This window comes from Pteronotus mesoamericanus, unplaced genomic scaffold, assembly GCF_021234165.1.
Source record: "Pteronotus mesoamericanus isolate MK-2021 breed Mesoamerican mustached bat unplaced genomic scaffold, CSHL_Meso_final contig_116, whole genome shotgun sequence".
Taxonomy (NCBI): Eukaryota; Metazoa; Chordata; class Mammalia; order Chiroptera; family Mormoopidae; genus Pteronotus; species Pteronotus mesoamericanus.
In genome coordinates this window covers 4,210,649-4,235,436 of record NW_026555027.1, presented here as the reverse complement: position 1 = coordinate 4,235,436, position 24,788 = coordinate 4,210,649, and the positions used below count along the sequence as shown (strand labels likewise).

The 24,788-nt window shown below is 54.2% G+C and overlaps 1 protein-coding gene across 3 annotated transcripts; it reads left to right on the top strand.

Moving 5' to 3' along the window:
• The first annotated feature begins 797 nt into the window (after positions 1–797).
• On the top strand, positions 798–19,457 carry SETD4 (SET domain containing 4). Of its 3 annotated transcripts, none has more exons than XM_054576066.1 (11): positions 798–991; positions 2,347–2,515; positions 3,094–3,189; positions 6,792–6,829; positions 9,367–9,455; positions 10,754–11,183; positions 13,197–13,371; positions 15,208–15,289; positions 16,119–16,199; positions 18,246–18,369; positions 19,198–19,457. In XM_054576066.1, exons 2-11 carry the CDS (start codon positions 2,443–2,445, stop codon positions 19,381–19,383), a joined length of 1,374 nt encoding a protein of 457 aa, XP_054432041.1. In that variant the 5' UTR covers positions 798–991; positions 2,347–2,442; the 3' UTR covers positions 19,384–19,457. The 3 variants fall into 3 exon arrangements, 2 of the variants coding, with proteins under 2 accessions (XP_054432041.1, XP_054432050.1); XM_054576075.1 differs by lacking the exon at positions 798–991 and adding an exon at positions 1,206–1,253; XR_008529358.1 differs by lacking the exons at positions 15,208–15,289; positions 19,198–19,457 and having other exon boundaries at positions 18,246–18,272.
• The last annotated feature ends 5,331 nt before the right edge of the window (positions 19,458–24,788 follow it).

Here is a 24,788-nt window from a genome sequence, read left to right as displayed (position 1 = left end):
AGTTAACCCTCATCACCTGGCCGCCGCCTTGCTCGCCAGGTTTCTCCACTGTAAGGTTACATTTCCTCACTCTCTCCTTTTTAAAAAATCTTCACCCGAGGATATGTTTATTGATTTTAGAGCGAAAGCAAGGGGTTGAGGGAGACATGATTGAGAGAAACCTATCGGCTGCCTGCCATAGAGCCTCGACCGGAAATCGAACCCGCAAACTAGGTGGGCGCCCTGACCCGGTTCCTCCAACCTTCTGGTGTAGGGGAGGACGCTCCAACCAAGTGAGCCACCCGGACAGGGCACTTTCCCCCAGTTTCCATATCGCACTGTACTCTTTGGAAGCAAGTTCTATGCATATCTTATAATCAAGGTGGGGTGGGTGGCGCAGAAATTGAGCTCCATCTCGCACGGAGAACTATTTGCCTGAATGACAGGGAATTCTCTCGCAAGGCTAACCCTGGGACGACTAGGCCGGTGAGGCGGGGCTCGCAAGCAAAGAGTCGGGCCTAGGCTGGCGGGGAAGTCGGGGTGGGCCAGGAAGTACGGCTGCCAGGGCTCTAGGGTTCCGGGCCTAGGCGGAGGTCCGCGGACCAAAGGGTGGGTGCCTGCCCCAGGGTCCGGCCTGGGATGCGCGCCTGCGAGGTTCCTCCCCTTTAGTACGCAGAGGATGACTCCGCAGGCCGGCCCCTGACAGTGCAGCATCCCCTCGTCGGCGGGCCGGGTATCTCCTTCGCGGCTGGCTTGGACGTCTTTGGCGCATCCGGAACTCACTGCGCATGCGCCAGGCGGCAGCCCGTGCCGAAGAGACGACTCCTGCCAGCAACCGAGGACTTGGTTTCGGTCAGAGAAGACTCCGGCAGTCCTGACGGCTCCCAGCCTCTCCATCTGCTGTTGCGGCCCGTTTCTTTAACTCGCCATCATTTGGGGTGCTGTTCCCGCTGTCCCCTGCCTTGGGCCCGCTGTCCCCGCCGCCATGCTGAAGCCGGCGCGCGTCGCGGAGGTGAGCCGGAAGCACTGCCGCGCCGGGGCTTCCTGTTGCCCGGGTAACGGGAGCAGGCGCCCGCTGGAGCTTTTCTTGCATTTAAAATTTTTGGTGGAAGAAGGAGAACTAAGTTTGTATCGCATACTTCCGTCAGGCCTGGAAATCGTTCATTTGGCGAATGTTGGTGCAGGAAGCCGCCGTGGAGGCGTTGGGGGTGGGGTAGGGGTGCGACCTGCTGGCAGCTCACGTGCTGGTCGGACTAGGAAGGACGGTGCCGTTGGTCGGGCTGTCACCTTGGCTGCACGTGTAGCGCTCGATCGCCGGACCGGGGACCCGCGCGCAGCTGGCCGGGGGTCAGCGTGCGGGCACAGCGCTGGGCACCAGAGCGGACGAGCACGGGGAGGGGGTAGGGAGGCCCAGCCGGGCTGACCCTGGGAGCCCGCTCGCCACCTTTTGGAAGATGAAACAGTGACCCTTCCAGGGCTAAAGTGAGATGTTAATAGTGCCCGGAGCTCTTGTCTTGTTACTCATTTCTCTCTGGCATGGTAGTGGATTTGAAAAAAACAGTTGTGTGGTTCAGGTGCACGTACATAAACAGGAATTATATTCATGGTATGTTACTTATGTACTCATATAAATCACAAAATAGGAGGAAACAAAATGAATAGTAAAAGCGCTCTCCCCTTGCACATCTTTGAATATCTTTTCTTAAATCCTCTGGTTTTATAAACATACATAATGTGCTCAAAAGCAAACCTAGAAGGGATCATTGAATTTGTAATGTTCTGCAACTTCGTTTTTTTTTCCACTTAATATATCTTGGACATTTTTACCTCTTAGCATGTATTTTCTCCCTGTTAACGGCTCCATAATACTCCTGCGGTTGTTTTTAATGGACTTTATGTTTCTAAGGAAGTAACATGGAAACTCTAGTAGTCATTTTAGATTTTATGTTTATGTCTTTGTTTTGTCTGCTTTCTTGGCTCTCATTCTCTTCCTGATCTATTGCAAATCCCATTTAATTACATTTACTTCAGGATCATGTTTTGTTTGTTTTTGTTTCTTCCTCTCCAAGACTTCCTGGCTGGTGGGGGCTTCATGACTTCTGTTTATTCAGAAGTATAGTTAGGTTGGTGCTTAGTAAATGTCGGTTAAAAGGGAGATGTGTAAGTCACCAAAGCATATGATTAGCAAATCAGTTATAAGGATTCAGGTTTTAGTGGGACCTCAAGATGTTGTAGAGTGTCCCATAAAATGGGCATTCCATTCCTGCACAAGCGATCATGATTTAGCTCTCAATATAAAGGTCCTGTATACAAAAACACTTCAGAGAAATGGTTTACCAAGGAAAACGTCTATTTATATCTTTATAGGTACCAAGAACAATGATTATGATACGCTGGGAGAAAAGGCAAAGGAAATGCTTTTTATTTTAGATTGAGCACCTAAACAGAAACTGTGATTTCAGTATGAAGAAGGGAAGAGGAAGAACAAGCCGGATCAGAAGACGAAAACTCTTGAGAAGTTCTGGATCAAGAGGAGGTACAGTTTTGATTTTTTTGGGGTCAGTGTTGAAAAAAGGGCTTTTTCGTTACTTGGTATTAGATGCACATAGCTTTCTTCAAGGACACATGGGCACTGTTCACAGAGGGTATTTCTCAGCGAGTACTCTTTGTAAATGCACCATTGTGTTCTTTCTAACCCTTGTGGGAACAAATATATTTATCATTCCTTCAACTGTATCTTCCCTGGAGATGACTTCCTAGTGTCTGTTTTTAGTCCTAACCTCTCTCCTGACCTCTAATTACCAGCAAGGTATCAATGTTTGTATATAGCTTCCTCATTTTGAACTCAGCATAGCCCAGTTTGAATGACCTACTGTTTGTGAAAGTGCGTGGCTAACTAGAAGTTACGGTATTACAATGTTAGATTTTACCAGTTGCTTTCCCTGCCTCTTTGAGATGATCATGTGGTTTTTCTTTTTAGTTTACATTGTTTGTACATTTTAAAACTTACTCCCTTTTATGATAACGCTGAGACAGTTCATTGGAGATTTTCTTTTTCATGGCGATCTGATTAAATAATGATTTTAATCACGATTTTTTCTTCTCATTGGTTAGTGAATGAGAGCTACAAGCCTGAATTTATAGCGCTCAAGAAGTGGCTGAAAGATAGGAAGTTTGAAGATACAAACTTAGTACCTGCTTGTTTTCCAGGTAAGTCTGACCTTTAGTTCTCATGACCTTTGTCACATGCGACCTGTGAGCACAGGTGGCAGAAAAGCACGGGCGAGCCTTGCAGGTGGCTGTGTTCTCTCCGGGGGCGCGTCCTGTATTATGTGTCAAGCCTCCTGCCTTGTAGCTATGATATTTGTGGAGGTGGATTAACATACTTTTCCTTGTTCTAAAAATACAGTGGCTTGTGGGAAAGAATTCCAAAGTGGTGAAATAAAATGCAAAGGTAAAGAAGGGAAACGAAAACAGAAAACTGAGATGCAGGCAGGGATAAAGCTAATGCATAAAGGCCACAACTGTAAAATCTTGCGCACCTGTCAGAGGTGCGCCGCAGATTTGACGCACCTTTCCAGCAGCCTAGACACATCACGGGGCAGTGGCCTGAATCTTAGTGTCTGTGAACCTCGGTTGCTTACCCTGCGGAAGTGCAGGTGTTCCTGGAGCTTAGGCTCGAGGGAAACGTCCTCACTGGGGGACTGGCGTCCTTGTCGGCTCACTTACAGTGTGTCGCGGACCTTTCAAACTGTGCAGGCTGGCGGGATTGTCCCCTAGCTCAGGGGGGGTCAAAGTTGTTTTCTGAGCAGGGGAGGTTCCAAACGCCGACTGAATGCCGTTCTCCGGCGCGGGACTTGAGACAGGGGCCCCGGGAGGCTGGCCGCTGCCCAGGTGCTGGGGGAGGGGCCCTCTGGCTGAGGCTTCGCAGTCCCCTGCCTGAGTAGAGGGGATTACTCTTCTCTTCTGGATTTGAGCAGCTGGTGGTGGAAGTGGAATTAATATTCTTTTCCGGAAACTGAGCAGCTTGTCACGGACTCTGGATTAGCATTCTCTTCTGGAATATTCTCTTACAGAAGTCGGGCCGCTCGCGTGGCTGTGCGCCTGTGCGCGGGGCTGCCCAGCTCTGCCCACAAGTGGGCTTGGGGTGGCCATGCAGGGGGAGGACCGCGATGCTCTTCTGAAGGCCGTGGGTCCGCTGTGGCGGAGTCCGCGCCACAGGTCGGGGCAGGTGCGTGACCCGACAGCACATTCAAGACTTTCAAATCCTGTGCTTCCGAACGCTCTCCTTAGCCACCGAAATGATTATTCCAATACCCGCTAGGTTATTTCAGTGAGTAAATTCACGTCCTTATACATCACCTAAGGTAAACGATCTGCCACGTGGGCCCCTCGCTGAATTGGGTGATGCGCTGGAAGTGGCTCCTGTGCGTCAGTCATACACGATGACTTTGGGCTAAAATACTTGTTTGAGCCGGTTTCTGTTGGGCCTCTCTTGATGATGGTGAATCATATTTGTCGGTCTGTGACAGAACATTCCTATTTTGGTGTGTCAAGGGGCACCCAGTTTGCCTTAAGAAGGATAGATTTAAAATTATCAAGCAGGAATTGACATACAGTTTAAATGGAATGCCTAAAAATAAGTAATCTGTTTTTAATTGGGAGCAGTGAAGAGTTACTGTTTCTAAAAGTAGGAAAAAGTTTCTCGGGGCCTCCCCACCGCAGATGCATAGTCATGGAGGGGCTAAAGCAAAATGGTTTGGCTGTGAGCAGAGCCCACAGCTTACAGTTTTTGTGTGCAAGGAACCTTCTGTCTTGGTCGGCTCGGGCTAGCTTGAGCGAACCACCGTAGGCGGGGGGCTTAAACAGCAGCGTGGTTCTCAGGGTTCTGGAGGCTGGGAAGCGCAGGATCGTGGCGCAGGCAGATTCAGGGTCTGGTGAGGCTGATTCCTGGTTTGCGAATGGCCACCCTTTCCTTGTCTCTTCCCGCGGGCGGAGCACAGGTGACGCTCTCTGGCTGTTTTTATAAGGCACTTTTTAGAAGCCCATTTACGAGGACTGCGTCCTGTGACCTTAGGGTTCACCATGTGAGTTCAGAGGGGAAGGGGGACACAGACTTTCAGTCTCTTAACGCCTTCTCCAGGTCCTTCATGCACCTTCAGCTCTTCGTCAGCGCATGGTGGAAAGAAACAGTTATGGCACTCTGTCAAAATCTGCAGAATTGGGGGGAATTAATTCTTAGTTTGTGGTGCGGCAAGGCGAGGATCCTGAGACGCAAGCAGGACTCAGCCTTCAGTCTCCCACCTGCTTTATGCTGCGGGGCTGACCCCGGCGTCCCCTTCACCACCCAGGCGCCGGTGGCGGCAGGCAGGCAGGCCCCCGGCGGGTTTGCGGCAGCGCGAACTGTGAGGCGGTGGGAGACTGTGACAAGCGTTACTTTGATGAGGTCCGAGTGGCCGCCCCCTACCTTGCCTTAGTGAGCGCAGGTTTTATTGTGATCTCTTTTCTGACCTCAAACACTGTATTGTAGAAACACAAGTGAAGTGTCTTCCAGATTTATCCCACGGGCCAGGTTCTGTTCATATCCAGGGTGGGAAACACAGGTTTACAGCCGTGAGTACATAAAACACACACTTCATACTTATTACTTACTGATTATTGTATTGTCGATGTGTATTACAAACGTAACTCTACTTTTGTCCACCTCTGTATATGTTTGGCGATACATTTCCACTTATGTTGTCATATAAGTCTTTTAAGGATGCTCCCGGGGGCGGGGGGACGGGGGTCGTTTTCTTAGTTATTGATCCCAGCAAGGGCTCTGGCCCACAGGGATGAGCACCTCCCCCAGGGGACACACAGAAGAAATTTTTAAAGCTGAAACCATGTGTCTGAGTAGGTGGGCTGCTTCAGGGTGGGGGGATGAGCCAGGACTCAGCAAATCAGAGCTGCCAGATCCCTGACTGAGGACGAGAGGCAGGGGTTGCCCCCATGAACCAGGAACTCCCATTCGTTCTGCAGGCTGACCTCTGCCGATTTATGTCCCCTCCTGGCTGAGAGAAAACATCCAGAGCTATGAATTTGAAGAGAGGAGCACTCTGGACCCGTGCAGTAGTCACTGGTCATGGCAAGCGTGTGCCTGCCAGAGAAGCCGCCCCTGACTTGCAGCAGGGGAGCCGTCGGCAGGCAGGGCTCACCTTCTGGGTGGTGGAGGTGGAAGGCCCTGTAGCCGTCATGGCTCTGGCGACGGCCGTGGCTTGCAGGGAGCCACTGGCGCTGGGCCCACCCCCCCAGCTCGCCCAGGGAAGGAGCGCACCCAGTCTAACGGGGCGCCTGGTCAAGGAGGGAAGGGTGCAGTCCACAGGCTTTGAGGGGCCTGACTGGGTGTTACCGGTCAGTCAGTCAAAGGGGTCTCAAGTCATTACGGGGAAAGCGGGGCCTGGGAGAAGGGGCCTGCGGCCTCTGAGGCCGGGCGGGCGTGAGGAGCGGCGCCCCGCCCCCAGGCTGGTGGGCCCCGGGGGAGCGGGGTCCGCTCGCAGGCGCCTGTCAGCGGCCCAGCAGCAAACCTGGAGGAAGTCATCGTCTCTAGGTCTCCGCTCTGAAGCTTGCTTCGCCCGCTGAGGGCTACGCACCTGAAGGGAGGGCAGGACGCTCTCCGGGGTCGCCTCTGGGGCCGGGGGGTCAGAGGACACGAGATGCCCAGCCTCAGCGCTGTGTAACCGTGAAGTTCATCCACGTCTTTGTTCCCAGGGCCCCTGTGAGCCCTGGGAGCTGCCGTGTGGCTCACCCGCTCTCTGTCTTTGTGTTCCCAGATACGGGAAGAGGGCTGATGAGCAAAACGCCCCTGCAGGTGAGAATTTTTCTCTTCTCCTCGGAACCCAGTGTAGATTTTGCTGCTTTGTTCTTGTGGTTTAAATCAAGTGCATTAAAAATATTCCAGACATACAGGCATTTTTTTACCTAATAGGTATGTTTTAATATAATTCTGTCAGTTAGAACCTAGTTTGCTTCATACAAGAGACAAATGCAAGGTAACAGCGTGTAAACAGAGAAGTTTACTCTGCGCGCAGGTGAGCAGGCCTGGGCAGGCAGCCCTGGCTGGGGTGGCGACCCGCGGCCACGCGCCCGGGCTCTCTGTCGCTCTCTGCGCGCGGCCGTAGCGGGGCCCCGCATCCTCTGGTCCGGCCTGGGGTGCCCGGCGCCCGGGCAGCAGGGCCGAGCAAGGGGGCGAGGAAGGGCAGGCAGCTGTCCTCCCCCAAGGAAATCCCAGCTCTGTCGCGCCTGCCAGTGCCCAGGTGAGTGAAAAATACCTCAGTGAGGCGGGAGAGAGGCTTGTTGGCGTCGGCAACCAGCAGTCTCTGCCACGGCACGTTCACAGGTCGGGTCGTACTTTCAACCGGGGCAGGGCTGTGCTCCTCGGAGGGACCCTGCACAGTAGAGGGGGTAGAGCGAGCGAGTGGGGGAGGAGGGGGCTCCGAGCCGGTCCCCAGGTGCTGCGCTCGCTCCTCACCCCCTTGGCGTCTGTTTCCTCCCCTGGACAGCGAGGAGCTGGGCGACCCTGGGGGGTAGGGGGCTGTAGGGGGGAGAGCCAAGGCCTGTGTAGCTCTTCCTGAGCTAGATAGAGGACTCCTCTCACATACTTCTCTGTAAAGCTGCATGTTAATTCCTTAATTTATTTTTCATTATTTTTATTTAAATTATTTAATTTTAATTTTTTTTATTTTTTAAAATATTTTATTTATTTATTTTTAGACAGAGGAGAAGGGAGGAAGAAAGAAAGGGAGAGAAACACCCATGTGTGGCTGCCTCTCGCACACCCCGCACCGAGAACTGGGCCCGCAACCCAGGCCTGTGCCCTGACTGGGAATTGAACCAGCGACCCTTTGGTTCACAGGCTGGCGCTCAGTCCACTGAGCCACACCAGCCAGGGCTTTAGTTTCTTAATGTATATAAAACCCAGCCATGTACATGTGTTTATTGTCAAGAATGGTAACTAAATGTTGTAATTCTACTATGCTATTTTAAATTTTTAATTATTTTACAATTTTTAATTGTGACAAAATATACAAAACATAAAATTTATCATCTTAACCATTTTCAGTATGCAGCTTATTAAGAATGTTCACATTGTTGTGTAATATTTCTGTTTTTTGAGTGGAGGTGTAATTCATTCTGCAGTGGAATGTGGGGAGGGGAAACATACCTCTCATGTATCCAGCAGTAACTGTAAGTTATTTTTGTTTAGATCATGAAATGATAATTGACAGCTTCTCTACATGTACTTTTAAATACGACTTTTTCATTAGACTTTTTGGAAATTGAGATATATTTCACACATAGTAAAATACACCAAATTTTAGTATCTAGTTTTATGAGTTTTGATGATGATGATATTTACCCCAGTCAGGATATAGAACATTTTAGCAAGTGGTTCTTAAAAATCAGAAAGTCGCCCTGGCTGGCGTGGCTCAGTGGACGGAGCACCAGCGGGCGGATTGAAGGGTCGCTGGTTCGATTCCCAGTCAGGGCACACGCCTGGGTTGTGGGCCAGGTCCCCAGCTGGGGGCATGCGAGAGGCAACTGATTGATGGCTCTCTTGCACATGGATGTTTCTCTCCCTCTCTTTCCCTCTCTCTAAAAGTAAACAAATAAAATCTTAAAAAATCAGAGAGTCATGGCTATTGGTACAGGGACGGCAGTGGTCATCCAGCTTCACCTCGATTTACAGAAATGGAACCCAGATGATTTTTGGCTGAAATTTTTAACTTTGGTGCCAGCTATAACGAAAGCAAGATCTTACACCTGGCTTCTGAGTGCTTTGTTCCTGGTGTGGGTTACCAGGCATCTTAATCTTTCTTCCTGTTTCTGTCTCCGTGGGGGGAACTGAAATGCTATACTTTTGCAGGCAGTAAGATGAGGTCCTGTCCTTAGCTGGGGCACTGGCAACGTGGAGGGGAGGCCGTGGCCGGGCGTACTCACTGGAGACAGGAGCTGCAAGGGGTGGGGGGTGGGGGGTTTGCGTGGCTCCTGTCTTTCCTGAAGGTAGCGTGATTTCCGGTCCTGAGAAGGTGAAGGAACAATTTGGTTTGAGTTGCCCGGTGCTTCCACATTCCCTTCTGGTGAAAGGTTGGCTAGTGGTGGCTGTCAGTCCCACTGTTGAACTTTCATTCCCGTCGGGGTCGCAAGGCCTGCGTGGGAGCCGCCTTGCCTCTGCCCGCTGGCTCAGGGGCGTGGGGGTCAGTCCGTTGGGGGGCCCCGTGGTGGTCTGAGGGTGGGTGGTTCTGGGCCCGTGGGCGAGGATGGTAGAAAGAGGCCTTGACAAGATGCGCACTCACAGGCCAACCCCAGAGCTCGGGCGTGCTAAACTTGACTTTCTCTTTTGGTAAGGAGGGACAGGTGATTGTGTCGTTGCCTGAGAGTTGCCTGCTCACCACGGACACAGTGATTAGGAGCTACTTAGGGCCATACGTCGCTAAGTAAGTGACCACACCCATGCTTACCTGGTGCCCTTGCTTCTCCCTTCAAGTCCATGGCGTTGGCAGATCTGTCACCTAAGGCAGAGCTCACAGGACCCAGCTCCTCTGCACAGCGGATACCTGCAGTGATGCGGAAGGTCCACTCTGTCCGCTGAGGCTTTGTCTTAGCTCACTGTAAACTGCATTTGAACGCTTTCTAACAGGCTGCATGGGAGGTGGGTTTGCATCCTGACCTGTCACTTACAGAAAGTAAAGATTAAATGGGGCAATGGAGGTAAATCTCCCTGAGGCCTCGACTCATAGGAGCCTGTTCTCCATCACAGTAGAGCTTGACAAATATTAATCACTCTTATTTTTACCCTATGGTATTTGCTTGAGTTCTCTTTCAACTCTGAAGCGCTGTTGACATCGTGAAAGAGTTAGTTTTACTTAGCCTAGAAGAGAGGAGGCCAGTACTGGCGTGGAGAACCATTTTCTGGCACTTGCTGTAGTGGGCCTTTGTTTGGGGGACTCTCTGAGGACGGCGTGCGTGAGATCCCCAGCAGGCGGGTTTCTAAGTCATGAGGGTTGAAAGATTGTATTGTTTCTTAACCCAGGCTAAGCTCTGGACCTGTCCTCCTACCCCCACCCCACTTTGCCTTGGAGGAGGCCCGCCGCATCATCTTTGGCCTGAGTAGAGGCAAGGATGCTCCTAGTATTAATATTTTCTGTATCATTCTGAAATTTTGAGTAGACTCTATGGTAATATAGGAATCTGGACTTTGAAGGATTAATGTAAACTTTCTAAATACACTCTTGCGGCATGAGATCTTTTTATTGGGAAGAGATGAAAACACTGCAGTGTATAATTTGCAATAGAGATGGTAACTTTAGGATTAAAATTGAAATAGCTGCAGGTACCCAGTGGATGAGGCAAGTCTAGAGTCTTTCCATCAGTTTTTTCTTCCATCAAGTTTTATGTCATTATCCAAATGAAACAAGTGACTTTCTCCAAAAGCTTTAAAACCAGAGAACCAAGCTGGGGGCAAAGAGATGTTTTGCAAAAAGCAATCCCTTGCAAACAAGCTGGGACTCGGGTTAGTGAGTCCACCCTTGTGTCGACGTGACTTGCTCGGAGGACTTGGGTTGGGGTGCTCTCCGGAGAGGACCCTTGGAGGAAGGAAGGCCCGCCCGCGGGGGCAGGACGGAAGCAGGGCGAGGGGTGGCTGTGGCCTGGCCCTATGGGCGCCAAACACGCCCCAGGAGGTCGGTGTCTTCCAGTAGAGTAACTGCTTCAATCTGGCTTTCGATTTTGAAAGGTGGCAGCCTCCTCCATCTCCTCTGCTGGCTCTGTGCACCTTCTTAGTTGCAGAAAGGCATGCTGGGGATCGGTCTCCCTGGAAGCCTTACCTGGAGATTCTACCGAAGGCCTACACCTGCCCCGTTTGCTTGGAGCCGGAAGTGGTGGATCTTCTCCCAGGACCTCTGAAGGCGAAGGCCAGGGAGCAGAGAGCGCATGTGCAGGAGTTGTTTGCGTCCTCCAGAGCCTTCTTCTCCTCCCTGCAGCCGCTGTTCCCTGTGCCCGTGGAGAGCATCTTCAGCTACAGCGCCTTCCTATGGGCCTGGGGCACCGTCAACACCAGGGCTGTGTACCTGGAGCGTGGGCGGAGGCCGTGCTTTTCCGCGGAGCCAGACACCTGTGCCCTGGCCCCATACCTGGATCTGCTGAATCACAGCCCCACCGTCCAGGTGAGACCTTGACTGGGGCCCACACGTTCTGCTGCGATAGGAGGACTCTGACATATAGAACCTGGGACCTAGAATGCAGGTGACCACAGGGAAGGGTGCAGCTGGCTTTAGGCGGCCCTGCCTGCCGTCAGGTATGCGCCTGCCTTTGCCCCCAGGCCCGCCTTCCCTCCTGGCTTCCCGGTCCTTTGCCCGGTCCCCCTGCTCTCCGGGCTGGCAGCCGGCGCTGTACCCACAGGGCGGCCCTAACCAGGCGCCCGTCCCAGCCCCTCCTGTGGAGCGCAGTCCCCCTTCCGCCCTCCAGGAGCTGGCGCTGCAGTCTGGCCTGCTCGCCCGGCCCATTCCCTTTTACCCTGGGTGTCGCTGTGGCCTTGAACTTCGCTGTGATCACTGATGAGCTCACTTCTCACCCCCCTGAGCTCGGCAGTCATGGAGGCCGGGGACTTCGCCCCGTTCCTCTGTGTGGCCTCAGGGCTCAGCTCGGGCCAGCCTGTCGTAGGCTCTCCCCAAGCCTTTATTGAGTGGATAAGTGTTTGTGCAGAAAAGGGGTCTGGGAAATGAACGCACCCCGCTGTGGGAGACAGTCGCAGACCCCCGACCGCAGCCCTCCCCCGGCACAGGGGTCAGGGTTCTGCCGTGGCCTGCTGGGCAAGGGCCTGCGCGAGGCCAGAGGGTGCCTTGCGTCGGCTCCCCGTCACCCACCCAGGGTGCCCGTGGCGGCACACTGGCCGGGACCCTTCAGCTGTTCCCTTCATGCCCCACGCCGCCTGGGCTGACCCGTGACCCTGTTAGCCCTTGGCTGCTGGAGTAGAGCGCGGGGGGCCCTCCGCGTGCTTTCCAAGGCCAGGACAGTCCCCTTACCCGTCTGCCTGTCACTCCTGTGGAAAGCTGTGTCTTTGACAGCCGTGAGCAAAGGGGGCCGGACGAGGAGGGTGTTTCTGGGGTGGAGGTCGGTGAAATGATGCCGGGGGCGTGTAGGACCATGGGAGGCCGGCCCAGGGACTCCGTCGCTGTGGGTGTGACTTTATTTTTGTGGGGCCGTTAGTGCATTTCTGCCCCAGACCGGTAACTTTAGAGCTGAGTGTGGGGGTCCGGCCTGTTATATGCAGCCTGTGGGCGTGTGGTCCAAGGGCCCCGGATGGGCCTCGGACGGCCGACTCCCGGCCTGCAGTGCGTGGCAGCTGGCCTGTGGCCTGGAGCACCACACCACAGCCCCGATCTGTTGCAGGTGCTCAAGGTAGGAATTCGGCCTGTGGCTCCCCCGCACCGCGCTGGGACCTGTGCCTGCTCCTCGCTGGGGGTGAGGGGTGGGGGAGTGGTCAGGCTGCTTGTTCTCTTCCTCCAGGCCTGTCAACTTACAAAATTGCCGCAGAACCTGGTGTGACAGGATCAACCAATAGGACCACCCAATAGGACCACGCTCCTAGGCTACCTATTGTACGACTTGAAATTCTCTGGGCCTCGCAGGGCCTCGGAGGCCTGACGGCGAGTCCTCTGCCCTCACCGGGCAGCGCCCCCACCTGGCTAGTTGCTGTCAGCCAGACTAGCTGCCCCCACCCGGCCCTCAGCCTACGAGGTCTGGCCTCCCACCCAGCGCTCGGAATTACTCAGACAAGCCAGTCATGTCTCCTCAGGGGAACCCAGGGAACTGGGACCCGCCTTTACTCCAAGGCCTGCCTCCGGCGGCCCCTGCTGGCGGCTGCTCCTGAGAGCAGCCTGCGTGGCCTCTCCCGGCCTTCCCCAGAGCCCGCCGACCAGCGCCGGCCGTTGGCAGGTGGCTCGTGGTTGCCCACCCCCAGCACCCCGGGCAGGACCGCTTCCCCCCAGGGGGTGAGTGGAGGCGAGTGCGGGCTGGGGGGGCGGGGCGCTGCAGTGGGGACCGGTGCTGTTCCCAGTGTCGGCCGAGTCAGGGGCGAGTGTCTGGGGGGACACCTGGCTTAAATCAGGGCAGTGACTCAGTCTTTTTAGTTTTCTTTTCTGCTTTATAAAGCTCTTGACCCAGATGGTTCTTTATAGGTGAAAGCGGCATTTAATGAGGAAACTCGCTGTTACGAGATCCGAACAGGCTCACGCTGGAGGCAGCACGAGGAGGTGCTCATCTGCTACGGCCCCCACGACAACCAGCGGCTGTTCCTGGAGTACGGCTTCGTCGCCCCTGGCAACCCGCACGCCTGTGTGCGCGTCGCACAAGGTCAGGGTTTTCTGATCACTAAGATGATAGAAACTTTTTCCCCACCTGGGGATGGGTTATTTTAAGTTTTAATAAAAAGGGCAAACTTTAAAATGCCTATTGTTTATATTCTCCTAGGTAGGGCTGGCCTTACTCTACTCCCTGTGCAATTGCAGTGATGAAGTGCAGACAACAAAGTGCACTTTGGTTGATCTGGTTGATCCTGTCACATGGGTTCTGCGGCAGTTTTGTGAGTTGACGGTGCAATATCGACACTGACGATAAGACGAACCAAGAAGGGTTTTATTGCATTAGGTCAGGGAGTAGAGTGGAAGAAAAGGAAACATGCTAAGGAAATAAATATATTGGCAGATGGAAAGCAAAGGAAATTTTTGTACTGAGACATTTCACTGTCACTAAAGATAGAAAAGGATTAGAAAGCAACAAATAATAGCTATTTATTAAGCACCTATTATATCTAAATCACTATGTTAATCACAGAGATAAATATATTACACAGTCCTTGTTTTGGGGTTTAGTGCCGCAATGAAATACTGATTTCTCTTTCCCTTTTATTGGTCCCCTGACCTGGGATCAAACCCACAGCCTTGGTGTATCGGGTCGATGCTCTAACCAACTGAGCTTGTGACCTATTAACTAAGCTGTCATCATTGGTATGACTGTTTTTTTTAAAGCTTTACATTTTTTTCCTTAAGATTTTATTTACTTCTAGAGAGAGGGAAAGGAAGGGTGAAAGAGAGAGAGAGAAACATCAATGTGTGAGAGAGACATTGATCAGCTGTATCTCACACACCTATAACTGGGGACCTGGCCCGCAACCCAGGAATGTGCCTGGGCTGGGCATTGAACTGGTGACCTTTCAGTTCACAGGCCGATGCTCGGTCCCTGAGCCACACTAGCCAGAGCCATATGGCTATGTTTTAAGGTAATAATTTAGCTATTAAATGTATGCTGTGAAAATGCTAAATACGGTATGAAAAGCAGCACATAGAAGGCCGATTTGTCCCCCCTTCTCTTGAAGCAGCAGAGAACAGCTCTGTAGGCAGGAAGGAATGGCCCGAGTTACCAAGTGCATAATTTGAGGTGGTTTTACTACAAGTTCTAGTGGAAATGGAATCTTGGGTGGTCATACTGCCCCATCCTAAAGGCAGGATGGTTAAGCTGTTTATGGAAGTGAAATAGAAAAGCGAGACCGGGGCCATGCGCGAGTCTCAGGAAACCAGCTTGGAGACCGGACTCGGGTTATCGAACGGCTGCACTGTCGATGGCCCTGAAGTGCTGACTTGTGAACAACATTTACGTATTAAGTGTCACTGCGTTTAAAAACTAAAAGCAAATCTTAAAAGAGCATTTAAAAGTAGAAAAATCTCTCCTGATTCTATTACCCCAAGGAGCTTTGTCAGTTTTTGCATATTCACTTTCAGTCGCTTACGACTGTGACCACGGGCAGCTGGCCACTGTGAGTTCTGGCGTTTGGGGACCCAGCCCTGTGGCCGTCCTCTGGCGAATGTGCAGGGCCTGCCCTCGCGGCGGGCACATTCCCGGCAGCCCTGCCGGCGCCTCTGCTGCCCGGTCTGCTGGTCGCCTTGCTCGGTGGGCGCGTGAGCCGGCGTGGAGTGTGGTCCTCCACCTTGGAGTTCTTGTGGCTCTTCTAGAGCTGACAACGGTCTCATTGAGTTGGACTTGAGTACATTTTTTCTTTTGGTGTGATTTAGGTAAAACAGTTCACATTATGTTTTGATTGCCAGTGGGAGGGAAAGTAAGCTGAGAAGGAAAGGTTATATTTTTGTCTCAATTACACCCTAAATCTCAGGCTGATTTTTTTTTTTTATGTAGATGTGCTTGTTAAATATCTTCCAGCAACAGATAAACAGATGAACAAAAAGATTTCCATTTTAAAGGACCATGACTTTATAGAGTAAGTTTTTTTCTCTCTCTCAGAATTGTTCCATCCGGACATTTTGATGAAAAAATTGAGGGCTAGGGTTTCTGTAGGGGCAAGTGACCTTTTGTCTCACCAGCGGACAGGTAGGTATTTACTGAGCACGTCCTGCGTGCAGTGACATGTGCTGGACGTTGTGGGGCACACGGGAGTGGAAGATACTTGTCCAGAAACTTTTTCAGGGACGTGAGATACCAGCTTGGAACATGGAACTCTTGTCCCATGACTGAGCCCTGCATGTATTGACGGGCGGCCCCGTGCGAGCGCGTCTCTAGTGGGTGGGGAGGCGAGCTGGCCCCCGCGCCCCCGCTGGCGTGGCACAGGCTCCTGGAACGGGGGCGGCTGGCGCCCTCACGCAGCCAGCGTGGGCAGGGCTCGAGGCGCTGCCTTTCAGGGCTGCTTCTGTAGACAGACCTAAGCTACGGCAGCCCGGCCACAGTGTGAGGCCCTCCAGCGTGGGGGCAGCCACCAGGGGGCCCCCGGGCTCATCCAGATTCTTCTCTTGTATCTTGCTGTCACCTGTGGTGCCAGCCTTCCTGCTAGGACCCCCCCATCCCATCTCAGCCACTTACCAAATACATTGGAAAGCAGCTTTTTACTTTTTTAACACGAGAGAATTGTCTGTTACTCGGGCGTTGTGCGGAAGCACTGGCAGACTTGCCTTTCTCCCTTGTCTTTGTGACCCAGGTCGTGGGTTACCAGTCTCGGGGCTGCTTGGGAAAAGTGTTCGGCCTTCAGCCATTTGCCGTGGTGTCGGTGTCGTGGAGCACTGAGCTGACGGCCTGTCCTTGTTCCTCTACTTCAGGAATCTGACGTTCGGATGGGATGGCCCGTCGTGGAGGTTACTCACAGCCCTTAAGCTGTTGTGTCTGCGAGCTGGCGAGCTGTAAGTCCTGCGCGCCGGCCCGAGCCGCGGCTCCCGCCCGGGATGCCGGCTGTCCTGTCTGTCGGGGCTGCTGCCTCCCTGCCCTGCGTCGCTCGCCCGTGGGGTGGGGGTCTCACTTTGCAGTTCTCACCGTTTCTGGAGTTCTGGTTTTGGCATCCTAATCAGAGCACATGTTCCGGAGAGCTTTTGGTCTCTGCTCAGAAGTTTCCCCTGGCAGCCGCAGCCCCTTGTTCAGGGCAAACCCGCCAGACGTGTGGGCACTGCTGCCGTCCCGAGGGGTCTGAGGAGGTGGTGGGTTCTTCCCAGGAGCCAGCGGAGCTCCTGACCCAGTTCTGCCCTGGGGGCAGCTCCAGACCCCTGGCCAAGGAGAGGCCTGATGTTTTCATCGCGGGGGCAGGTCGAGGCGCCCCTGGTGCGGACACGGGTCCTGGCCAGGCTCCTGGTCCTTCCCCAGCGCGGCGCTCCGTGGCCGTGCGCGCTGGGCGGAGCCCCTGCAGCCCAGGAGGAGGGGGCGCTCGGAGGGAGACCGCGGGTGGGGGCCCCCCCGGAGACAGCACAGCGTCCCCAGCGGTGGGGAGGGCTGGCCGAGATGATGCCGAAAGGGCCTCAGCGCCCTGCCTGTAGGTGGGGGCGCTCATCCTGGACGCCTCTTGTGCTGTGACGTCGCTCCCTCTTCTTCTGTGGGGACCTGGGGAGAAAAGTCACTCCCCGGCCTGCCGCCCCAGAAATGGCTGTGTTTACCCTCAGCAGAGGCTGGGGCCCTGCCTTACAGACACCGACCCCTGTGTCTGCAGGTGTCCCGCTTCCCCATTGGCTGGAAACTCCCAGGTTGGCGCTCCCTCGGAAGTGCGGCTTCTCCCGGCTGCATCTCATCTCCCTGCTCTCCTTCCTTTGTCTTGTTCTCCCCGTGCATTCGCCTGACTTTTGCTTTACCTTGGGTGTTCCTGCGTAAGCTTCTTTTACGCCTTCTTGGAGAAAGGTGCATGTCCTTCCCGGGCAAGCCAGCCTCAGATTCAGCACAACGGTGTTTCCAGAGGCCGCGCTGAGGCTGCCTTCCTCCCTTGGCGCTGCTTCTCCCCGTCTGGCTGTGGGTGTTGAGGCTCTGCCTTGGGTCAGCTTGCCACCGGGGGTGAGCGCTTCCCCTTTCCCATTCGCGGTTTCTTTGTGTCTCACATGGGGATAGTGGCGCTTTCTCTGCAGGTAACTGAGGATTAAATTGGCCAATGGTTTTGTGTGAAGTACTGTGCCTGCCTGTGGTTATTCTTCCCTTTCCTTCCCGAGAAGTCACTATTCCTGAAGTTTCAACCATCATCCGAGACTACTTCCTGTGTGGCTTATCAGGGTGCTGCATTTATGAGCACCTTCTGTTTACTCGCACTTGGATGTTGCCTCGGTCACCTTGCCTTTCCCTTCCTAGGCCGCCTCCACTTGCGGTTCTGCACGTGCACACTCTGCCCCTCCACCCTCCCTCCGCCTGTGCCTCTGCCCCGCGCCCGTGGCTGACTCTGCCGCCTCCTGGCCCGGAATCCCGCTGCGGCTCCCTCTTGCCAACAGGGACCGCACGCTTGCCTGCCCCCAGCCCCAGCTCCCACAGACGTCTGGTGCAGCCGCACTGGACGCCCTGCACGGGGAGGGGCTGCCACTGCAGACCCTGCTTTCCCCCCCAGGGCTTCTCACTTTGTGAAACGCGTTCCCTTTTGGGAAAGCCTGTCGCTTGAAGAGAAGGAAGAATCCGCCTTTTGGCTTCTTAGTCCTTTCAGCTGTGGACTCACCTTCCTGTTCTGTCTCCCGCTCTGTTCCCGTGGCCGGTGGACGTGGCCGTGCTCTCTGACCTGCCAGACCCAGGGTGGCGTGATCATAAGGGAGCCAGGCCCCTGCTTCTTAGTCTTGGCCGCTCCTCCTCCTTGCAGACCTCCTCCGCTGCCGCGCAGGGGCTGCACGGGGCGGGGCGCGGGGCGGTTCCCGGAGGCTAGGACAGCCGTGTGAAAGTCGTCTCTATTTTTTGAGACCCTGTTGAAATGATCTTATTAAACATTTTGGTTCTAGCCCATGCTGGAAAAAAGTACTTCTTGGCGAAATAATTTCAGATACAAATGAGAAGGCGAGTCTGGACATCGCCCAGAAAATATGCTATCATTTCATAGAGGAGGCCAATGCTATGCTGCAGAAGGTATGTTTTTGCAATTTTGCATCTTTTTCTTAAAGAAGGCTTTTGATGAAGAAGTTTCTTGTTTTGGACTTGTCAGATGCGGTGGTACACCTTAGGGCGTTGTTTATTGCTTTATTTCAAGGAACGTCAATGTAATCTGTTTTTTGATTGTTAACATTGTGTCTGAATCTTTTATTATTATTTTTTTCTTGGCAATTTCATTCTTTTTTTTTAAAAGTGAACTTTTAGTGTATTTTTTTTCCATTACCATTTATCCCTCTTATAGCCTATTCCACCACACCCTCTTCCCCCCGGAATCACCACATTATTGTCTGTGTCCATGAGTCCTTGAACCTTTTAATAGGTGAAATTATTGCATGAATTCTTGGTAATTGATTTTTAAGTACTTTTTCCCTTTTCTTTTTATTTAGTAAATGTTATAATTAAATGAGAAAGCTCATTTGAATGAAAACATTACTAGGATTTAAAACATTTTAATGAACCTTGAAGACAACATTGTGCTAAGTGAAATAAACCAGAATGCAAAAAAGACAAACATTGTGTAATTCCACTGTTATGAGATACCTAGGACAGGCATCTCATAACAGTGGAATTACATTACGGGGAGACTGACTGCCGAGGGGGCGGGGCGGGGCGGGGCGGGGCGGGGCAGCGGGAGCAAGTGCAGTGTGTACCTTGGCGGAGTTGCCGCGATCGATCGAACTGTTCTGGTCGTGATTACGTAACACTGTGAACGTAATGCTACTGCATTGCACATTTAAAAACACTCAAAGTGGTACATGTTATGCACATTTTATTACGATTAAAAATTTTAAAAATGACTTCCAGGTTTCTCACATGAAAGATAAAGAAACTGCTCTGATGACCCAGCTCTCTTTGGCTGAAACCCTGTGGAATGAAGAGCTCAGGGTTCTGCAGGCATCTGCCGAGACCCTGACCCGCCTGCAGACGGAGCTCTGCTGTGACTCACCGAGGGGCAATCGCTTGCCTCTGGTGGGGGGTGTGGCTTCTTAATCGTTTTTACAGTAAAGTTTGCTTTACATAGAATCTTGTGCATTCAGCGGGTGGTTTCTATTAAACAATGATGTACTCACTCCTCTGCCTCTCCTTTCTTTGTGGGATTGAGAGGTGGCTGCTCCTGGGACTGAGAAGGATGTTGGCCGGGCGGCAGGGCGGCAGGTTCTGGGACTCTGTCCCTGAGGAAGGAGGCGCCATCCTAACGGTGTGGCTAAAAATCTCAAAATCAACAGCAGTCCTGACGGAAGGAACCTGAGGATGGTGCAGAGCTGAATGAGAGCCGAGCCTCAGAGCTGGAGTCAGCGGGCTCCGTGGGTGGTCTCCCTTCCTTGGGGTTCCAGCTGCTGCTGCTGCTGCTCTGAGTCAGCAGCCGCGAAAGGGTGAGAAGTTGTGCTGCTTGTGTTCTGGCACCACAGGGCTGGGGCGCCCCGCTGGTGGGTGGCTTTGGCACGGGGACTGCTGGACAGTCCTGGGTTCCAGCCTTGACGCTCAGCTGCTCTGAGCGGAGCAAACCACCTCGAATTTCCCCCCTTGACTTCTCAGCAGAACCTGAGAGCGTGGGCTGGAAGGGTGGTTCCCCTGCGCTCCAGCCTCGCACGCCCCACTCAACAGAGGGGCCCGGGGGCTGGGAGGGGTGGGGTCAGCAGAGGCCCAGGGGACGCCACTCACCACCCCGCCGCACGGCTCTGGGAGACCCAGGGAACCAGATGATGAGAGGGACCGCGGGCTGACATAGTGAACGGAACGTTAATTAGCCACTGTTACACCCAGAAACGTGGGGCCACCTCCGCCCTGCCATTCAGTTTCCCAGGACATGTTTAAGTCCCGTCCCTGATGCCCCTTCACCACTCTCTGTGTGGTGGGAGCTCGCTCCTCTTTTATTCTGCCCTCCTCAGGGTGGCGCGGGGAGGGTCTGGAGGAAAAATTCTCATGCTCAGTGGCCGTGGAGAGGAATTACGAGTTGCTACCTTTTTTCTTTTAAAAAACAATTGTGATGGCATTTTAGGCCATTGACCTGCCTCTGAGTGTCATTTTATAGCAAGTGTGCTCTGAACAGTGCTTCTGAGACCCTGGACCTGGATTGATGTTCACTTGCATTCAGGACAGCTGGGGGGTTGGGCGCGGCCAGAGCTGGTACCTCTCCTACCACAGGAGCAAGTACGTGTCTGCTATAAAACCGGGACACTAGCCAAACACGCGAGGCCTTCGCGCGCAGGGCTGTACTGAAGCCTGCCGTGCCCCCGCGTCACAGGGAAGGAGGCGAACTGTCTACGGCTCCACACTCGGTGCGCAGTGGGGTGCACAGGCCGCTCACGTGCCCTCAGCGCAACCGCTGCTCCCAGTGCCGTGGGTCTGTGTCCAGAGCTCACCGTGCCGTCCTCATGTAGGGACAGAGTTCACGGTCCCCTGCCCGTCGTCAGGGTTTTCAGCTGGCGCCGCACGTGCAGGGAGTGACGCTGCTTCCAGTCGCACTCTGACGGTCTTGTTGCGGGGGCATCTGAGGGGTGACATCGCTCTCCTTGCCCCGCACTGGGAATGTCGCGATGGAAAGCGTGGTGGGAGCCCCGCCAGCCAGCGCAGCCTGGCCGGCCTGTGCCGCGTGCAGCTCCCTGCTGGGCAAGGCCGGAGCGTGTGCTGACGGCGGCGGACGGTCCCTGGTTTGGGAAGCCAGGGCCGCACCCCTCCGCCCTATGGACGCTGCTTCTCGGCCCACGTGCCCTTCGCACATGGGCACAGGGAGGGAGGTGTAGGGGGAGCGTTCAGGGGACACGTTGGGGTTCCCAGGAGGAGGGCGTTTCCCCTAAATGTTCCCTTGCTGTCTTGTACCCTGAAGCAGAGCTTATCCAACCACTGACCGGGGACGAAGGCCTAGCCGGCCCTGCAGGTCTTCCAGGTTATTCCTGGGCTCTGCCCTGCGCGGCCTCGCCACCTGGGGAGCCTGGCTGTGGCCAGCACAGCCGGGTCTCAGGGTGTCTGCCCGGGGCCCAGGTTCGTGCAGGTGCGCCGACTGAGAGCCGCCATCCCATTCCGATCTCAATCCTTACTCTTCTGTTTTGTATCCTATTCAGAACCAGGGCGGGAAGAGGAGGCAGTCCCACTAAAATCCTCGATGGGCTTTGGCCTCGAGGGCCCTCCTGGTAAGGCGTGCAGCTGGCGCGCAGTGGAGGGAGTCTCTGGGCCGTTAGGCTGGGCCTGGGCCTGCCAGTCCTGCCCCAGACTGCGTGGGGGTTGCCCCGAGCAGATGTTGCTGTTGCCTGGAGCCGGCCTGTTTCCCTGCCAGGTTTCCATTCTTCCCAGTGAACGAGGCCCTCTAACCTCAGAAGGCAGGCAGTGTTAGAAATAAAGCATTTCTACCCTGCTGGTGTGGCTCAGTGGATTACGCTGTCGTTTGTGAAGCAAAGGGTCACTGGTTTGATTCCCAGTCAGGGCACGTGCCTGGGTTGCAGATCAGGTGTCCCCAGTAGGGGGCGCATGAGATGCAACCACACATGGATGTTTCTCTCCCTCTTTCCCTCCCTTCTGCTCTCTAAAAGTAAATAAATAAAATCTTTTAAAAAACCACCTTTCATTATTGTATCTTTAACATTTTGTCCTGTACATATATACAGTTGACATTGATTTTATTTTTTTAATGCTGCAGTATATTTTGTGATACACTATATACCAGGGGTTCACAAACTTTTCCTAGAGAGGGTCACAAAGTAAATAGTTTAAGTTTTCTGGGTTGTACAGTCTTTGTCCCAACCATCCCGCACAACAGCCACAGACGTGTGAGTGAACTGCGTGGCAGTGTCCCGGGAAAGCTTCATGGACAGAGGCCGGTCCCGGGCCGTGGTTCGCTGCGCCCTGTGCCACGCCGGATGTTTTTCGTGTCTCCCATGAGCGGACGCTTAGGACCTAAATATGCTCATTCCTACTTGAAGCTGCTTTATATCTTTCAAAAAAGAGCCCCTTCACACGAACAACTTTGCAGACCATGTAGTAATTATGCCTTAGCTGTCCAATGATTAGAAAAATATAGACAGTGACAAAAAGTGACCACTCAGAGACATTGGCAAATGAGAAATCGTGTCATCCGCCACAGGTCTAGCTGTACGTTTACCTGGAAAACAGTAGGTAAGACTTCGGGGTGCAGGCAGTGCTTGGGGTATCTGTGCAGTCAGGCTCCTTGAGAGAAGCCTGGCCACCCGCAGGGAGGCCACTGTGTACAGGCCACCCCCATCCCCCAGCCTGCCCTGTCCCTGAGAGCCAGCAAAACCCACCTCTACGCAGCAGAGGGACCGCCCATGCCGTCCTTATACCAGCGACGCAGTTTTCTTCCTTATTCCCTAAGTTACCACCATTTCCCATCTTCCTCCTGCTTTGTGCCCTCCGCCCAGATTCCCAGCATACCTACCCCGTGCACGGATCCAGTTACCACGGCATTTGTGGGTGGTAAGCCTCCCACACTGACATGGCCCGAGGGGACAGACAGGGACGTTAAGGGTGAGTTGAGGCATTCCTCCAGTTGCAAGTCTTTCAAGCTAAAAAGAGAAGAGGCCCTCCTCAGACAGGGGCACTTGAGGTACTTCTGCCTGAAGGTGGGGACTGGTAATGACTTTTTAGGAAATGAGAGCTGCAGTTCTGTGACAATGGCTTTCGCTGAGCCCCCCACCCCCACGGCGGCCCCAGGGGAGCCATCCATGGAAGCTGCGGGAAGCAGGGAGTTTTTCTGTAGCTCCTCAGCTGGTGAACAGCAGCTCCCAGTCGTGTGGTAGATGGACGTTGGGCAGCTAATGCTGCCCCCAAGAGGAAAGTCTCACAAAACCTCACTGATTTGTTGGATGACGTGAACACAGAGCTTTGCTGGGAATGCCACCATGTTGGTTCACAGGGAGAACAACCTTCTTCTGTCACATGTGAATGAAAGGGAACAGGGACATCAGGAGGAGAGAAGGGGGCCGACGTAGTCTCCTATGGCTCCACACGACAGTGCTGCAGCCTCGCACAGCAATGTCACTGGGCCCCACAGCGCCCAGGCGGGTTCCCGGGGCAGCTCTGTCCGCGGGGCCAGCGCTGGTGGAGGCCACGAGGGACCGCGGCAGCCCGGGCTGTGGGCCTGCCCGCGGCGAGGCTGCGGGGCTCCCCTGCCCTCCTCCCCAGGACGGCCCTGGCCCCGCTGCCCTTCCCTTGGGAGCCGGAGACACAGGTACTTCCTGCGCTTTCCTGCGGCGCCCTCGGCCTTTGAGTGCAGCGGGGTTCTGCTGCCTCTTGGCTGTGGTCCACAGCTGTCCCTGCGCTAGTGCCATCAGTTCGGCGTGGTCGCCTATTGCTTCTGCGGGGGAGATGAGCAAGGGGGCCGCTCGCTGAGTCTCCTCCGTCACATGCAGAGGCAGCTGGTACCGCGGTCCCACCCCGGAGGCTCTGACTGAGGTGTTGTGGGGTGGGCCGGCATGGCGGCGGTCCTGAAGCTCCCAGGGGCTCTGGTCTGCCAACAGTCCCTTTCTGAGCTTCCGGGCTCTTGGAACGGGCTGCTGTAACTTCTCTCAGCTGGAACATTCCAGTTTTCCACGGGCTGCAAGTACAATGGTTTTGGGAGGCGGGATAGAGTGCACGTTGCTAGACTGCTACCCAGGGTTAAGCTATCCCAGTAATTGTTGAGCAGAGATTAACCCAAAGCTCCGATGCTTTAACATTGGGTTCAGCCAGTGCCATTAAATGAGTGGTCAGACCACAACAGGTGCTCAGTGCATTTTAGTTCTTTTCCCGGGTCTCCTTTCCAAACAGGCCACACCTGTAAGGGTCCCCAGGGCTTGGGTTGAGGCCTGAAAAATGCGCAGCGGAGCTCTGCGCCTGTGGGCTTTGCCGCGGGCCGGAGACACTTCCACCTTCGTGCACTTGATGGCGGCAGAGGACCGCTGAGCGGGGGCCGTCGTGCACCAGCCGCTTTGCCCGCAGCCGGCAGCGGTCTGGCTTTTTTCACGGCAGCAGGACCTGGACGAAGCAAAAACAACGCGTGTGTTGCTGCTGTCGTGTGGGCCGTCGGACCTCACTGGGTGGGAAACGCAGGCAGGTAAACGTTAGTTCAAGGTGAAGGGGCCTGGCGGGGTGTGGTGTATTCGATGCAGGACTTGCCCTGTCTCTACCTGTGCACAGGCCATAAATCGATGCCGACATGTAGTCTTTTTTTTTGAGGAGCAGAGGATGCCTCACACCAGGTAGCAGGCTTTACGTCCTCACTGGGAGCAGGCAGGGCAAGGTCCCGACACACAGGCACACAGGAAGGGTCACTTGTGAGGAGTTAAAGTGGCCACCCGCCCAAAGATGGGGGAGGGGCGGGGGACATGTGCTCCCGGGACTCCCCGTCTTCCAGGTGCTTCTAGAATCAGGACCTAGGGCATCCGGTGGCGAGTGGGAGGGAG